The 18,518-nt window shown below is 30.3% G+C and overlaps 2 protein-coding genes across 5 annotated transcripts in view; one reads left to right on the top strand and one right to left on the bottom strand.

Moving 5' to 3' along the window:
* LOC143246747 (ubiquitin carboxyl-terminal hydrolase 10-like) overlaps window positions 1-10,232 on the top strand; it is a 32,289-nt gene extending 22,057 nt beyond the window's left edge. For 2 of the 3 annotated variants that reach the window (XM_076493854.1, XM_076493844.1), the window contains exons 11-14: window positions 105-197; window positions 3,291-3,435; window positions 6,244-6,312; window positions 8,615-10,232. In XM_076493854.1, the coding sequence (XP_076349969.1) occupies window positions 105-197; window positions 3,291-3,435; window positions 6,244-6,312; window positions 8,615-8,823 (516 nt within the window). In that variant the 3' untranslated portion in view covers window positions 8,824-10,232. Of the gene's footprint in view, window positions 1-104; window positions 198-3,268; window positions 3,436-6,243; window positions 6,313-8,614 lie in introns of those variants that run through there. The other variant, XM_076493863.1, reaches the window with a different exon arrangement.
* A 1,860-nt stretch (window positions 10,233-12,092) lies between these two features.
* On the bottom strand, window positions 12,093-18,296 carry LOC143246734 (uncharacterized). Of its 2 annotated transcripts, XM_076493825.1 has the most exons (4): window positions 18,138-18,296; window positions 17,906-17,966; window positions 17,007-17,079; window positions 12,093-16,619 (listed from the first exon to the last, which is right to left on the bottom strand). In XM_076493825.1, exons 3-4 carry the CDS (start codon window positions 17,039-17,041, stop codon window positions 13,442-13,444), a joined length of 3,213 nt encoding a protein of 1,070 aa, XP_076349940.1. In that variant the 5' UTR covers window positions 17,042-17,079; window positions 17,906-17,966; window positions 18,138-18,296; the 3' UTR covers window positions 12,093-13,441. The 2 variants fall into 2 exon arrangements, with proteins under 2 accessions (XP_076349940.1, XP_076349948.1); XM_076493833.1 differs by lacking the exons at window positions 17,906-17,966; window positions 18,138-18,296 and adding an exon at window positions 17,778-17,821.
* Window positions 18,297-18,518: the final 222 nt, after the last annotated feature.

The following is an 18,518-nucleotide window of genomic DNA, read 5'->3' as shown; positions in this document are numbered from 1 at the left end:
TGTATAAACATTATGGTACAACCTTTTGAATATAACTAAACTGTTCCTGTATTTGTTTTGGGTATGAAAATGATTGCATTATTGACATCTTGGAATTTTTTCAGTCAGAAAAGGTTATTTCAGTGCTCTCTGCTTTAAATTACCTTACAAACAAGGAGCTTGTTCAAGGTTACACGTCTGCTAAAACTAAGCAAGAGGTAGGACATTCATGTATTTATGGTAAAGAAAGACTAAGATTGGTCACATATTGTAAGATAAGTGTAAGAAAATGTTTGTTAATTTTATCTAAGGCATTCTATGAAGATTGGCAATGTAAAATCAAAGTACAAAAGTTTATAATAATAAAGTAACTTTATCTGTAATACATATGTTTTCTTACAAAGTTTGCATTCTATGTTCAAGTATTTAGAAAAAAATTTTTGGTTTAGAAAAAATCCCTAATTATGGTTTATTGTTACATTTCAACTTGGAAGCATTAATTAAATACAGTTTAAATATATGATAAGTGTATGTTATGGTGTATTTGATAATTAGGTTGTTTTACAATGTGTAGTTTTTGTGAAACAGCCTGAGTTGTTAAATTTAAGATTAATTTAACTCTGATAAGAAGACTAGCTTTTTGGTTTGCCAGTTCTTGTAAATGATAAAGTTAATTCAATTAATAATAAGAAGAAAAAATTGGTGTTAAAAAAACAAACAGTACAACACTATTAATTTTCACCATAATTTTGATTCATAAATGACAGCTCTCTCTGTGGGCAGGTCAGAGGGCATATGTTATGATGTTCTAGAGTTATTTTCAAAATGTAATTAAACATTATCATTGTATTGCAGTGAAAGAGGCATCACAACATAGTTTATTATTCAAAGTTTGATATATGTAATAATTTCTCAATTTAAAAGAAAATATTTTAAAAAATGCCAAATATGTTTTTGTGTGTCACATGGTATGTCTTCTTGTTTAGTTGTTAGTTTTTACTTCATGACTCCTACCATACAATGTCTATGGTGGTCAAAGAATTAAAATCTCAAACTTCACACTTACAAACTATAATATGAAATAACAACCTCCCACTTCTTTAATTTGCTGAGATGTTGATACTTTCACAAACCAATAAGTGTGGCCCTGCCCACTACTCCATTGTTCTGAAACATCTTGTCTATTTGCACCTAATTTTCTTAAATAGACCTGCATAACCAACAGAAAGAGCACATTTCTAACTGTTTAAATCTGATAGCCATTTGTACTTGGTTTGAATGGGAAGCTTCTAGTTGACTGCAAATCTCAAAGTCTGTCAAGTAACTCATTGCTCTGAGTAGAAATGAAGTTTTTCTTATCTAACATACAACTTAGAAAGCCATATAAATTACAGTGGTTTTATGTGTACTAATATAGTAAGTGGATAATTTTTGGTTTTTCTGAAATGAATATTTGGAATATATATAAGAAAATTATGTTCCCCATTCTCTATGTGAGAGAATAAAAGGTTAATGGCAAGGCTTAATGAGTGTGATGCATGAATACAAATAAATTTTGTAATATAATTAGCCAAAGAAATTATTGTTTTTCTATATATGTTTTATGAAAAATAATTAAAAGTTAAGCATTTATGAGTAAATAGTAATAAGATATATACATACATTTTCACAAACACTTACACACATTGTACACCTGTACTGCTCAATTTCAGCCACCTTGGGAAGGTAACAGAAATACCTACCACATTTATTGGATTGGCCTGAGCTTTGTACAGTCATATCATAAATGTTATCTTGCACTTTTATTACTTCAGGCAATTATTGTTGCAACTACTGTATTATAAACAAGCTAATAAATCCTCTCCCATTGTGTACTTGGAGTTAAGACTGTGATAAACTTGTGGGAAGTCCTGCTGCATGAGCCTCTTTCCTGCCAACAATGTGGTAGTGTGTTGTCACATAAATAGTAGTGGCAAAGAGCAGTGATCTGTTGGTATATGATCAGCTGGATACTGCTAACAATAAAATAAACATAGGAAATAGATGTGAAAAGACAAAATAGAAACTCTTGAGGGAAGTACCTTCCAACTCCAGGTCAATACTAAAGAGGACAGAATAGTATTTGTCACTGTATTTCACATTTTATGACCTTTTAAAGTTTTACAGTGAGTAAAAGAGAGGTCAAACTGACAGACCCCTTATAGAGTTATGGTAAAGAAATCAATAGATAGAATGTAAAGTTCATCTGAAAAAAAATAGTTTGATATTTAATTAGAAGATTTTAGTGATTATACAAATGAAATTTGAAAATTTTTAGACGAAGAAAACGATTTTTAATCATAATGTAAAAAAAATCTCTTTTTGCACACACAGCAGTCAACAATGTAACTCCTTATACTTCCTGACACCTTTTTAGTAAAATACATAACTAAAAATTCTTATTTCTTGTGCACAAAAGACTTGTTTAAAGAAAGCTTCAGATATTTTTATGAAGATATACAAAACATGGTAAAAATTATAGTATGTAAAGTGACGGTCACATTGAGGTCACAAGGTCAGCATAATCCATCGAGTGAGTAGAAAAATAGTTAAATAAAATTAGTAATATTTATGGTTCTTTTATGTAATTTATTTCACACCATAAGAAAATGTTCTTGAAAATTAATGATATAAACCAATACTATGTGATATCCTAGCCTTCCTAATGAAACTTGATGGCACTGGATGTAGCATGGTTGACTTATTGCATATTCTTCATTGCTTTCATTTATAAGTTCTTATAAATAGTTCTACTATACATCAGCATACTGTTCTAAACAAACATGTAATTTATTTACAAGCCATTACTGGATAATACATTCATAATAATGTTTGAAATAATAAATTTAATAAAGAGAAAGTCAAATGTTTTTTTTTTTGTATGTTTGTAATAACATAAACTGATAATTCTATAAACCTTTAGGAGTAAAGTGAATTGAACACTGCTACAAACATTGAATTATTATGTGTTGGGTAATTGCCATTATCACCTCAGTAGTTTTTTAATCTGACTGGAACAGCACATTTTCTGAAAAGATTAACGACAACAAAATTCAAGTTAATCAGATTATTGACTGTATCTTTCAGAAAATTGTTGTTAGAGATGACAGTAAGAATTTGAATGGTTATAGCTTTTTACAGTTGTTACAAAATGAAAATTTTATCTTGTTATAAATGGATAACCTGGTATTGATAGGATAAATAAAAATAATTAACCAGAACAACTGACAGTTTGCACATATTTTTACAGACAGTTTCTACCATTCAATTAGGTTGAAGCATCACGGAGGATCACCATAGAAGAACTGCCCTTAGTTTTGGTCCTTCATTTTAAAAGGTTTGTTTACGATAAGAATGGAGGATCCAAGAAAGTGATCAAGTGTACAGAATACTCGGTTACCTTAGAACTTTCAAGAGGTGAGCCTAGTGTATTTCATTTAACATACAGTTTTCTCAGTAAATGCATTACTTGGTTAAAATCATTCATATTAAAGACATTTTTGTTTTATTTCATTAACAAGGAAAAGAACTAAGCTTAAAAATCTAGATGTGTAGCCTAGTATTTATTATTGATTGATCCAGTAATCCTTGGTGTTTCATTTGTATATTTTATCCTATGCAGGAGCTTGTTCCAAAGAATAAATTATCAGTTCTTTAAGTTTCACAAATTATCCAAAATTCCCTTATAAGATTTAATGGTCAGCCTTGCGATTAAAGTATTCTGACTTTTCTATCTATTTCTGAACCTAACTTTAAGAGTTTATAATGAAATAAAAACCACTGCATGATATAGTTATCTAAAGGACAGTTATACAGTGTACTTGTAAGTGTTGACTAGAAAGCCAGCTTTCGTGCATCCTCATTGCTTGTGACACAGTTACGTATTTAACGATGTCATGTATTAGCATATCTAATTTAATTAGATAGTATTATTGTACTTACTTTGTAAGTGTTATAGAAGTTATTCCTGTGTTCTTTTCAGAATTGTTTTTTCTTTTTTGAATTTTGCACAAAGATATTTTAGGGTTATTTGCACTAGCCATCCCTAATTTAGCAGTTAAAGACTAGAGGGGAAGGCAGCTAGTCATCACCACCCACCGCCAACTCTTGGGCTACTCTTTTATACCATCGAATAGTGGGATAGACTGTCACATTATAATGCCCCAATGGCTGAAAGGGCGAGCATGTTTGGTGCAACGGGGATTCGAATCTGCAACCTTTAATTTTCCAGTTGAACGCCTTAACCCACCTGGCTGTGTCAGGCCCAGAAATTATGTACAATTGTTTCAGAAAAGAACCCCTATTAATCTCTTAAGTTTAAGGCATAGCACATAGGACTTCATTAGTTTCAAATAATTATCAGAAGTTTTTGTAAAGCAAAGAGCAATTGCCAAAAATTACTTGTCAAAATAAGAAAGAAGCAGTGAAACAAGATTAATTTACAACCTTTAGAAATAAAGACTTGATGCAAGTGAAACTGTAAAAAATTTACAATTCGCATGACCTATAGATTATATGAAAGAAAGTATCTTAACTCCAAGCAGTATATTGTTACATATTACAATTTCAAATAGCCTGAAACTGAGTTGTATGATAATTTAAACTTGGATGTTAAATAAATGTCTGTGTCCAATTTATATTTGCCATCAGGACTGATACAGGTTTTTCTATTTTAATACAAATGTATTTTAATATACAAAGGAGAACACAGTTTAGAATAACTGTTATTGCAAAAAATGATTTATGTATGAAAGTTTTAAAAACTTACAAACAATATGAAGTATTGTATCTGATTTGCAACTGGATATCATATTGAAGGCTCATGATGAGCAAATTAATTTTGAGTTAATATAGGTACAGTTCACTTAATAGTGAGCAAACTAGCTCTGCATTCTACATCATGTTATATAATGTTTTCCTAAAAATACTAATGTTCTATGTGAATCCATTGATGTTAAATGGTTTGTAATATTCAAGATCTGTAAATATTCCTGGATAGTAATCAGCATTAGTCACGGTCATAGTTTCTAAGGTTTATAGTATACCAACTATAGTAAACCAATTGTATATAAAGTCTCTTGGTGTGTTGTGTTGGTTACATTTACAGGTGTGAGAAAAATTTCTAGAAGTTACAGCTTGTACAGTTATGTGCATATGTTGATTCTTACACACAAGAATCTTCTATAACTTTGGTAAATAGGTGGGAATTTTGCAATACAGATTTAACAGTATAAGCTGTGTACATTTTTAAATATAAATAAAATAATGACTTGAATATCAGTATTACAATAGATATATAACAGTAAATCTGTCACAGTATTCATGCCATTTTTTCAGCTTAACAATTCTAATACAAGAAGTACAGTTAGAATTTTACTTTTTTTTACAGCACTGACTTCAAAAATGTATTATTTATAAGCTGTATGAATTAGAAATGAGCAACGAATATTTGCAACTTTGTTGATGATAAATTATCTGTAATGGTGAAAGGTTTAAATACTTTTGCTGTTTGGGTGGGAGTGAAAATTAGGGTTAATATTTTGTATGTTTTCACTCCTTAAAACCTGGGGACGATGCCACTGTCCATCCAAAAATCTCAATTTACCTCATGAGGTTGTATCAACATCCAACAACATTTATTAGTTGAAAACTAATCCAAACTAAGTTAATTTTCCATCACTTATAAATTGACCATAAATTTGTAAAATCTGATAATTATTAGGACATCACAAAAATAGTTCCAGCAAAATGAGAAATACATTGAGTTTAAAAAGAGTTAATGTATTTACAATTAAAGTTATTACATTTTATATCAAAATAAAATCCTAAATCTGAACATTTCAGTTTCATTTCGAAAGTGATTTGAGGGGTGATGATCAGGCACAATGTTTTTTAACTTTCACTTTTTACATGATTTCGTATAAAGAAAAAATAATGCCAGAGAGGGTTAAGTTATTTCTAACCAAGTTAATTAGTGTTCTTAGTTCATGTAGATAATTTTATTTCCAAAATCAATATCTATTTGTAAAATATAAATACTAGCAAAGAAAAAATATTGTTCTTAGAATAAATTGTGTAATTCATTTTACTACTAAGAATTTATTTCATGTGATATTTACTTTGAAGAATTTCTCATTCTGTTAAATAATTAAGCTATTAGTTTAGACTAAATAATGTTTTAATTACACTATTTTCATTGAAATATACTTTAATTTGGTGATATAGATTTGCTCTCTCAAGAAGTAAGAAGCAAGTACAGTCAGAAATCACTTCGTTCTTACAAGCTATTTGCAGGTAAGGTTGTTAAGGCACTGTGAAAAAAATTGGGAAATTTGACAAAATGTTAAGTGTTTTATATTTCATTGATTGATTTGTATATTTTATACAGAAAAGAAAAAGGCCCTACAAAGTTTGATAGGCACCATTTCTGTGAAATGTTGTGCAGTTTTTACTTTTCTAACTCTGATCATCTATTGATATTAATCAGTTTATTTGGTTGTTTGTAAGTAAACTTTCAAAGTATTAATGAGAATTTTGATTTCTTATTTCATGGATCATTGATAGTAATAAGACAGTTCACTTGGTTGTTCTCCATTTCTACTCATTGACTACATTTTCCTCCTATGAACAAATGTGGTTCATGCTCCACGTGTGAATGAAAGTATCGCTTTATAAAATGTTACTTTCATAGTGATTAAAGGTATGTTTCATGGAGAAACATTTTCGCTCATCTAAGAATTGTTGTTTACGTGACCATAGTAGAACAAATTTTGAAGAGCCAACATTTGTGTATGTGTTCACTTTGTTTACAAATGGTTGTAGGTAACATTTCTAGAAAAGGAGGCATACCAAGTATGCCCCAATGGTAAGCAGGGGGCTAAAGCTAGGTGATTAATCCTATGATCTTTTAGAGTCGTATTGAAAATTTGATTAAACAACGTTTGTTTATCAATATTCATGAATAAATTTTGCTTTAAAACATATTTTATGATTTTAATCTCTTAATTTCAAATGGAAACATTAACATTTCTCAATCTTCAATTCTCTGTGCCAAAGGACATGTCTCTGCTCCAAATTACGAATTTTAAATTTTCTTTATACCCTTATATGATTTTCTGAGTGTCCAAATAATTATAAAAAGTTACTGGGAAGCTAGAATATAAATGTAGAGTCTTCAGTCTTCTTGCTTCACCGAGATTTAAAAAAAACTAATTAAGCCAACATGAACTCCTCTCTCATTTGATTCTGTCTTCCAAACAACATCAGTAGTTCTCTCTTGACATTACTATTGAATTATTTACAACAAAATTAAATGTATTTTTGTTTTGTTTTTGTACATGTTAGTTAATATTTAGTTTCAATTTGTTATTTGCAATCATGTTTTTTTCTGCTGCAAGGAGCTAACAGAATTTTTTAAACCAATTTATAACCTAGTAAGAAAGCCAGTTAACTTATAATAGTTTTGGAACATACTGCTGTAGCACCCGATATATTTGGTGTTCAAAAATGCACATTTGAAAGGAACATTGATGACTGTTAAAATTGTACTTAGGTAAATTACTGTAAATTAATAAAAATCAAAACCACATGTGTATATATATATGAGAAGTTTTGACATGTAAGATTGTTTAATAAATTTTGTTAGAATCTGCAATAATTCCAGAAAAAACAAAAATTATTTTTATTTCATATCTTTCAGTGTTTTTCCATTTTTAAATTGATGGTTTTGATATAACAGATGTTAGGGTAGAGAAAATAAGTTTACTGAAAAATTATTTTAGTCTTCATTTACCAGGTTGAAGAGGTTATGAAATATTAAAACTGTCAGATGAAGTAATTTCATTTTTATCATTAAAATGACCTAATACTTAGACTTGGTAAAGACTTCTTAATTTACAGAAAATCTTATTAGAAATACTTTGAATTTTTTTTCTTGTTCCTGTATAATATCTGCTAGGGGCTTGCAAAGTGTCATAAAGATACAAGTAAGAATTACGGTAAACATTGTGTAGCTTTGCAGTGTCTTAAGTTTATTAGCTGTGAGAAGTGGTTACATAATGTAATGTCCAGTAATCTGAAATTGTGATTAAATTGACTTGTCATGGAAGTGGCCAATTAATTGAAATCGTTGATTCAGTTATTTCAAATATTCAAGTTTTATGTAGTAATACTAATAAATATTCAATTAATGAGACCACCAACAATGAATCAGTTATCTAATATCAATATTATTATTCACTATTTATTACAAAATGGAATAAAAATAATTATTTGATTTCATTGTTTTATTTTTATTTTTTTTTATAATAATCTCAAAGTAATCCCACTGGTTTCAATCAATAAATAAACTTTGCATTATAAAGTATTTCTGTTAGCTTATGTTATGTTTCAAAGAGGTTTCATAAACTATATGATTCTAAGAAATGAGCTGAAATAGCCACAGGTATTTTCACAGTTGGCATTCCAGGAAATTAAAGAGCTTGGGAAGCATCACAATGCGTTATTTTTCTTTTAATTTTGTTAAGGTATGTTTCGAAAGGATGATATATAGTTATGCAAGACTTCTTTTGTAGTTGTTAATGAAGTGTTTTCACAGTGGTATACCATGAAGGAGAAGAAGCTGTTAAAGGTCACTATATAACAGACGTGTATCATGCTGGTTCTGGAGGTTGGGTGCGCTGTGATGACTTTAATATAACTCCTATAACTGAAAAACAACTTCTTCGTTACAATCCACCTCGGGTTCCTTATCTCCTGTTTTACCGTCGTTTGGATACTGTACAGCCTGGGGTCACTACAAAGTAAACTTTTTCACCAAATTAAAATTCTTTTCTGTAGTTTTTTTTTATTTTTTAGCCAGGTTTGTTCGTTGCAAAGATGACAATCTCATCTGCACTCTTTTTTTTTTGGGGGGGTATTCATCTCATCCAGTGCATAGTCAGTTGCAAATTTATTGCTGCAGTTGTTCAAGATACAAGTGCTAACCAAATTTTGATACTGAAATTGTAACATACTTGTATAAACTAATAATTTGTTGTAATTATAACTGAATACCTGTTTATGTGATCCAAAGATAATGCATCTCAAGTTATAGCTGAAGGGTGGTTCAAGTGGATGAACAATCATTTGTACATTTAGTAAGATATGTGATTAAGAATTAGGGCTAAATGTATATGATTTTTAAATTTTATAAAAAAATTAAAAACATTTCTTTCCATTTGAATGCACATTAATTCTCAATTCAGAATGCAAATCATATAATGCAGGTGGTTATACAGGACTTAGCAATTTGATTTTGAATTTTAATAGTACATTTAAAACACATTAAAACAAAACTGAATTAAAAATTCAATTTCTACACACACTCTCAGAAGTTCATCCTGTCACTGCATTTGGTTCTAAAAAGGTTGTTCAGTTGTTTCCAACTGTGATGATTGTTCTTTGTGGTTAATAAATTGTTCAAATTTAGTACTCTGTTTAAATTCACCATTACAAATATGTATCATAACCACTGTAATAACTTGCAATCATTTATTATTTTAAGCATACTGGAAATAAATTACAGTAAAATAAAATTATGAGGTAATTTTCATTCATTTAAATTGACAGTGTACTTAAAAAAATCAATAGTTCTGGAACACATTTTCCTTGAGTTATGTGGCAACTTACTAAAATCATTTATCCCAAAAACTTAACCCTTAAAAGGCAGCCATCATCAATTGATGCTGTTATCTATAACATTCCTGCTGTTTAAGGGTTAAAAATATTAAGTAACAGCAAAAATTACATAACTACACAGTCAATTTTATAGGTTTTTGCAAATATTGCAACAACTATCACAATTTAAAAAACAGTTTCCTTGGTATTTTTTTCCTTTTTAGAGATGTATTTATGAAACTGTAAATTATTATATGACCATTTATTGTACTGTATAAATTGTATGTTAGCATTGTATAAATGTGTATAGAAAATTGAGAGAATTCGAATAGAGTAACTTTCATGTTCTTAGTGATATAAACAAACCCTTTAATGTGCCATTACTACTATAAAATTTTGCCAAATTTTTGTATTATATAGATGATATACTTTCTTTTTTTTTGCCAAATTTGTTTTGTGGAAGATGTGATTTGTAACAACAATGATTTACTCAGTCATTGCAAAAATGCTTGTTGTACACCACTGAGAGAGAGTGTAAATAAAGACTTACTTTCAGAGTTTTATTGTGTTTTTGTATGACAAGTATCGTTTGTGTCAGGGGTTGTTTAATGAATTTTGTTTTTTTGACTAAAGGACTTGTTGAATATTGCTCTATAAAAATTAAATTTTTAAAACACCAAAGATAAACTAAACTTAAAAATTTTCCAGGAAATAACTTCATTCATTTGATAACACGCATTATCACACTCTTTACTTTACGAAGTTAGGAGTTTAATACTCAACCAACAAAAAGTTTTTACTTTTGATTACTAAGCGTAATGAAGGTAATATAATTAATATATTTCATAATATAAAGTTTTGCACCTACTTCACGTATAAGTGTGATAGTATGAACATCAGTTTCTTTGCATGAAGACTTATCACAGGCAAACAAATCAAGTTGTTAAACCAGATGAGCATTTTACAAAAGTGAAATTCCACATGATTTGAAATTTATATTTACAGATACATTGTCATTTTAAGTCTTATAAACATATCCAAATCTGTAAAATACCAATTTCTGCATTTTACTTTCCACTTAATTTATATTTGCTAAAAGAAATTTGTTTAAAACTTGTCAATTTTAATTCATACAAACCATGAAAATTTAAGGAAATTGTTTTATCATTCATCATGTAGAGTTCACCTTGTTCCAAAAAAATTGCTTTTTATCTTTTGGAGATACAAAGGTCAAGTAAATTAAAGTAATTTGTGAAATAGGTCATCACCACTACATTTTAACTATATCATTCCCTAGCCTAGTGTGATACCACATAATCAGTTTTGGGAAAGATGTTTGATAGCTCTATATGATGCAAAATGTTCATATGTGGATCATATAGATAGGTGCAGTTTGGAAATTCCCAAGATGGGGATATCCCTGATACTTAATACTGGATTGGAGAACAAAAAAATATTGATGACTATGTGGTACCAGAACAATCCAAACAAAGACCTGCAACATGTCATGATAAAGAGAGTGCAGTGTGCCTTAATAGATGAGAATCCATGAACACAAAGGTTAGTGGAAAAAGGCCCCAGGATTTACCATTAAAAAAAAAAAAAAGACCATGGTCACTACCAGGAATGAAATTGGTATGCTGTAAGCAACATACTGGTGAAGTTGCATGATGCAGTGCTTAGATATTCTACATCATCACAATCTAAATGTAGTCTTATGACAGAGCCTTCTGCAAAGGAAACTACACTACAGTCATGATAGCATGGACAGGTATGGTGAGACTTCAAAATCATTGTAATGTAACATAACCTGTGTACTGAAGCAGCAGTTCCAAAGCTGTGATGCAAACCTTTGAAAATAAATCCAACATCTCAGAATTGCAGGACAGTCTTGGTGAGTTACTAACATATTTCACTTGTCAGCACACTTCACAATGTTAACCCATTCTTGAATTATTCCTTATGATTTACCATTTTATTAGTGTATACTATTTCTAAGCTTCTTTAACAACTTACTTGCATCAGGGGTATGTTATGGCTCAATAATTCAACTAGAGTTATGTGGCCCAGTAATTAGCATGCCAAACTATGAATTTGAGGTTCACATCCTATTGCCACCTAAAAATAAAAATTTAAATGTGACACTTTTTGGCCATGGATGCATTATAAAAACAAGTCTAAATTGACCAATGTGTCACTGCAAATTTTAGAATGATTAGTGTATATAGCCCTTGTGTAGCCTTTTGTATAACCCAACAAACATTTTTGTAATATTTCTAATGCAAGATCAGTTTGTTTAACTTTTTTATATTTGTTAACCTTCCTAATAACGTGTTACAGCTAAGTTGCTAATACATACATTTGTAAGTCAGATTGTAATTTTATTTTAAAATGTTGATGTCAGTATTTGGAGAATGCTTATGTAACCAGGAATTTAATTAATCCAGTTTACCATATACATACTGAAATTTTCAAAAATTTTGTTTGGTATTACTCATAAGTAAGCCTCACAAAGAGAACATGAGGTGATATTATTTTGTAAAGAACCATAATGTCAGAAATAAGAGATACTAAAAATCAAATAACTAGTAGTGCATATCAATGTCACATTACATAATTGCAAAAATAAATTTTACAAGACCAAGCTCATTTTGAAGTATACAAAGTCATCAGAAGTAGGAATTTCAAAATTCATATGTTGTTAATACTATTGTATTTCATAGAGGATAAGTTAACTTATGGATACCCAAGTAAAATCTTTTCATCTGTATACAAAACAGATAGTAATTATAACATATATATAAATAATATATCTTTTGCTGCAAATTTTTTCAATCTTGTTACTCAAGACTTCTGATCACTATCTAACTAAATCATGATCTACAACTGGCCCACGTAACAAACTCTAATACAATCTCATTACCTCTGGAAAAACAATAAAATTGTGTTAAATTTGTTTTAACAAAAAAAAATAACTGGTTTCATTTTTCCTGAAAGCCAGTATTAAATACCCAATGGCTGAATTACTTTAATCTCATAATTAGTTTTCTCTCTTTGGTATATACAAATTTATTTTAAGGATATTTTAGCTTGACACAGTTCCAAGTACTTATATTCCCAAAAGAAATAAATATGTGAGAAAATAAATTAGATGCTAAGAGTACTAGGTAAAGATGTCTTTACTACAATTATGTCAGGTAAGTTTTTACTTTGAAAACATTTGTATGCTACCATTTTACCAAGTCAATTAGCATAATTCATTGAGATATAAAATAATACTGGTTTGGCAAACAACAGTCATCAAAGACAAGGAAGAACTGTACACAGCATTTTTCAACTGACTTGATTCTAATATAAAAATGTGAAGAATATTTTTTTTAATTCAGTAAAGATGCAAACTGAATACTACAGGATCTTCTAATTTGTCAGTAAAATTATATTTTTCTGTGGCAAGTAATATATACAGTAACATATAAAACAAACTTGAATACTTAAAATCTGATTTAACAAGCACTAAGAAAGTTTACCTACTGTTCCATCTACCTTTAAAATTTGGTGGTGAAGTTCATTTCAATGGATAATTCATAAAACTACAAAAAATTTTAAAATGTTTTCATTATTTCTTAAAAATATTGGATATCTTTCAAAAAAAGGCACCAATTTTAGAGGTTTCACTGCTTTATCTGATTAAAAGTCCAATAACTAAAACAAAAAATGTAATTTATATTAATGATTAACAAAATAATTTCCTGTATTTTAGTTTTTTTCACACTGGCATGTATATAATAATTGTTTCAGCATTATTTTCTTCTGTGTAAGTTGTGTATTCATAACCATGTGTTACACTTCCATGTAAACTATCCGGTAATCCTTCCACTAGAGTCTGTTCAGTGCTAAAATAATCAGGGTTATCAGTAATAAAAAAATCACTAGCTGATAATTCTATTCTGGTATTTGATAAAACACCAGTTTCAGCAACCTCTGTAACAGCCTGATGTAAATCTACCTTTGGCTCAAAATTGTCCAATGTCAACACACTTGAATTGGTTTGTGCAATAACACCTTTTACTGTTGCTTCACTAATTTTAGAGATTTCAGTGTGTTCAACCTCTTGAAATCTGGCCATCTCAGGTATCTCAACAATATTACCTTCGTCTTCAATAACAGTGGCTTCCCTTAAATCTGCTGTTGTGTCATTCTTTTTTCTTCTTGTCTTAGAGTGTTTTCTTGAAAGCAGACAGGAACTTGTTTCTCTTACTTCTGACCGAGAACCTAATGCATCTACTGGGATAAACCCATCATCAACATTGGTATTATCTTTGGTATACAAACCAGAGACATATGATGAATCAATATCTCTTTCTCCTTCTGGAAAGTGTTCCAGGTGATAATCAAGAAGATGTTTCTTGTATTCCTGAAAGTCATTGCAACCAAACTCGCAAAAACGACAAGGATACATTTTCTTTCCAATGTGTTTTTTTGTTTTTAAGATATGTTTGTGAATATTCTCCTGTGTGTTACAAGAGTAGGAACAGTATGGACATTGATAAGGCTTGGAACCCGTGTGCAGCCTCATGTGTCGACGGAGGTGACTACTGAAAGTTGCCGAGTACGAACAATACCGACATTTAAATGGCTTCTCACCTGTATGACACTTCTGATGTTTTTTTAACTGGCCACTTGTTTTTCCTGCATATCCACATTTATCGCAGAGAAATGGACGTTCATTAGTATGCGAACACATGTGAATTTTTAATTCACTCTTTGAACGACAGGCATGATAGCAACCATCTATAGGGCATTTGTAATCAAATTTTTTCAAATGAATCTTCATGTGATAATTGAGGCTACCCCTATCTGAATGTGAGGAACCACATTCTTCACATAAAAAGGGGCGTGGTCGTTCAACCAAATGGACTTGAAGGTGACGATTTAAAGCACCTTTTGTGACACACGCATAATTGCACTGGTCACATTTCATTTTCTTTATTCCTAGATGTCTTTTAATATGAACCATAAGAGTACCTTTCTGTGTAAATGTTGCTCTGCAAATGTGACACGTGTGAGGTTTTTCACCAGTATGTACAATAAGGTGACTTCGAAGGACTGCACGAGAGAACATTCTTCTACAGTATGGACAAGGATACCTTTTTTGAATGCCTTTAATGTTTTTCTTTTCACTCCTTAAGAATTTATTATCAACTTTCTTCATGGACTCTTGTATTTTCTCTGTATTTCCCACTAGATACATCTCCAAACCTTCACAATGGTGCAAGTCTATTTTATGAAAAATAATATCAGCTAATGTCAAAAAGCCACATTTACACATCTCACAAATCAAATTTCCCTCATGTTTCGTAAGGCGAGTTTTAACCGTTTCCTGCTTTTTGTGATAAGCTGTATTAATATGTTTTTGCAGTTTAGAAGATGAGAAAAAGTTTATTTTACAGATTTTGCATTCATGACAATTTTCAGGATGACTGCTCAGTACATGTTTGTAATAATCTAACCTACCAAATTCTTTCTTACATTCTTTACAACACCAGTGTTTCCTAATCTTATAATCTGTGTTTTGTAACGTTTTAGCTAAGTTTTCTTGAAGATGCTTTGAATTTTGACTATTTTTTAATGTTTTCAGACTTTTGTGGTTTAGTACAGTTACAGTGTTTACACATGGGTTTACCACACTATCTGAACTATTCTCTTTCCTTATTTTCTTCTGTAATGATAACACAAATTTTTTTATTTCACACTGCTTTGGACAAACATCACATGACTTTCTAATGGCATTTTCTGATAAAATAACTGGATGCTGCGGCAGGACCTCTACGACGTTTTTGTTATGAACAGCAGAAGTCAAATGATTTAACATTTCGTCATTTGCATAACATTCATACTGGCATGATGTACAAATTAGGGGCCGCCTCACTTGAGCTGCTTTTCGGAGGTGTTGTTTATCTCTCACGTGAGCAAAGAAACACTCTTGTTGAGCAAAATAAAAGGAACAAATCAAACAACGGAAAAGCAACGATTTGATCATTACTGCTTCATTCTGTAATACATGATTCATCCAGTCTTCTCTCAAACTAAATGCCTGTCTGTGTGTTTCACTCAAAAGATGCAGTGCAAGTTCATATGGTTTAACAAATTGTTTGCAACACTGAGTACACTTAAGCTCTACCTTTAAAGTACTTTTGGCAAAACCATCCTTCTGTGGTAAACATATCAGTCTTTGAGCTTTCTTTAACGTTTGTTTCCTGGAGTCAAGACCGATTCCAGAGGTCAAACATCCAACATCCCTTTCTAAATGTGATCGCTTGAAGTGAAGCCTTGTATCAAGATGTCTTTCATAAGAACACTTATCAGAATACTTTCTGTTGCACAATTTGCATTCAAACCTTTTCTTAACTTTTTCCTCATGATCAATGGAAGGTTCTGAAAGTGCTAAGTTTAAATCTTCGTCATCTTCTCCTGAAGATGAATTTCTTTCCCACTGGTTTAGAGTGTACTGTTCTGGTCGACTTCCGGGCTTCCACTTTCCTCCCGTGTGGGACAGAGGAGGATGAGTGTCATCATCACTTTCCTCAAACACATCATGACTTCCAAATTCATGGTCCGATTCCTCTTCTTGTTCCAAATAAGTTCTACTACTTTGTTGGAATGAAGATGTCAGTTCTTTCTTGGAAGGATCAGATGGAGTTGCTGTACTCTGAAGTTCTAGGTAGGAAAAAAAATCTGAGGCACTAGGTGTACAAGTATTAGATTGAAAAACATCCGTCACACTTTGATAACCAGAAACTGAGCTTGGTGGAAATTGGTTTGGTGTGTCTGGCTTGGCTGCTGTACAATGTTCTTTACGGTGTATGACATAACTGTCAAGACCAATTATGGTACTGTTACAACGAAGACACAAATGTGTATCATCATCCATGTCCATTAGAGACCTAAAAGTACAATTGTAAAAATTAGTAACTTTGTACCTCTCATAATGTCTCAAAACGTCATCCCCTACACTTGTGTCTCCACAACAGGCAGTTGCCGTCCATTCTATAAAGTTTCAACATTCATATCAGTACCACTTGAAACAAAATATAAAACAGGTGTATCATTTGTGGACATATAAATCCCTTATTTAAAGAAATACAAATAGTATTAAAACATCTGTAATAATTTTCTATTTCACCACTACAAAAAAAGAAAATTCAATGTATTGGTTTCAAATTATAAGAACAATGAAACTTATAAATTACTTGAAGGTACAGTTAACACTTAGAACATTTCAGACATATTATTTATTGTTGACAGAAATATGAAATGTGCATAGAACAAACCTTTTGCAGCATGACACAAAAAACTTCAAGCACATTAACTGGAACTTGGAAGTACTGGATAGCCCAAAATGAACTGAAAGAAAGAAAAAAGCAAATTAAAAAGTAAACAGATTCATGGTTTGAATAAATTTCTTTCCAACTATGAACCCATCTTATAAAAAAAGTCCTACTTTTCTGAGTTGTTACAAAATACAAAACTTCATGTCAAGTTGTATGTAAATATTTTCAAGTTTTATAAATACTTCACTACAACATCAAATATATCAGAAATTTCAAAAATTTTATATTCTATGGAAATCTCTGTACATAAGTTACAGTAAAGTGTATCTTGGTCTTGTTTGATAATAACAAAAGTCAACAAGGTTCCCAAAATGAGTTGTTCTTGTCAGTAAATGGGTTAGATTAAAACTCAATAATACCACTGCAACGTTTACATTTCTTCTAAAATATATGTAAACGTTGCAGTGGTATCATAAAAATAATAACTTTCAATTACAAATGATTACTGTAATTATAAAAATGTAGTTTTATAGTACGTTCAGATAGATGATGTGCCATTTTTATATCTAATAATCTAAAAACTAAACAGTAGTAGTCTCACCACACTAATAGTAATGGTACTAGTAGTACTAGCTATTCCTACTAATAGAGCTAAGTATTAATGAATAGTTGATATAGTTCATATAGTATGTCAGGATATAATACAAAAACTGTTCAGTTTTACTGACATTTGAATAATAAAATAGAAATATTATGAAATAAAAATCTAACGTCTCTCTTCCAATTTGTTTCTTTACTAATACTACAGCCCAGAGCTGAGGTAGCATTTAACTGTTGACGACAGTAAAATACAATACACTGTTTCTTCATAAAATAAATCAATAATAAATCTAACTTACAAAAAATAATAGCAGTTCTTGCGCCACCAAGACTGAAAAAGCCAGAATCACGAAATGTTTGCTCAAATAAAAAGATTTTTTATTATTATTTGTAATGATCGTTATATTGTTTTTCTAAATTTATGCAGTTGTCGATAAAATGATTGAACTTAAAACCATATTTTTAGTTTTACTGAAAATATAAAATGAGAGCAGTTAATAAAACCAATATATTATAAATTAAAAATCTTACGTTTCAGCTTTTTTTTTTTTTACTAGAGTTAGCATTCAACGATCAAAATACACTGCATAGTGTCTGAATCAGATAAAACAGCAATAAATATCTTAAACAATAATAGCGTTAGCAGGTTAAGCCTAACATCTAATGTCTACTTTAAATTTGCGGATGTGGCGCTTTCTATGAGCAAGATCAAAACAATGGTGAAAACAAACATTTTATTTCAGTTGTTTCTGAGTATACATAATTCATCTTCAACCACTTTTGTAGAAGCATTTAAAAATGCGAATAAATTTATTTCCACAGTAAGACATTGAAAACTTTAAAATGTGCGTTTATTAGTAACATATTACCTTTAATAACTTCTCGCTCAGACGTAAATTTGTTTTAACTAAG

This window comes from Tachypleus tridentatus, chromosome 1, assembly GCF_004210375.1.
Source record: "Tachypleus tridentatus isolate NWPU-2018 chromosome 1, ASM421037v1, whole genome shotgun sequence".
NCBI classification, from domain to species: domain Eukaryota; kingdom Metazoa; phylum Arthropoda; class Merostomata; order Xiphosura; family Limulidae; genus Tachypleus; species Tachypleus tridentatus.
Note: the sequence above shows the minus strand (reverse complement) of the source record. Positions and strands in the feature narration are given on the sequence as shown.

What these genes read in the sequence shown, in the direction of transcription:
- LOC143246734 (XM_076493825.1), bottom strand. Translation starts at nt 17,041, where the DNA reads ATGTGCTTGAAGTTTTTTGTGTCATGCTGCAAAAG. An exon ending in TTTGTGTCATGCTGCAAAAG is followed by an intron (nt 16,620 to 17,006) that starts GTTTGTTCTATG and finishes TTGTACTTTTAG; the next exon opens with GTCTCTAATGGACATGGATG.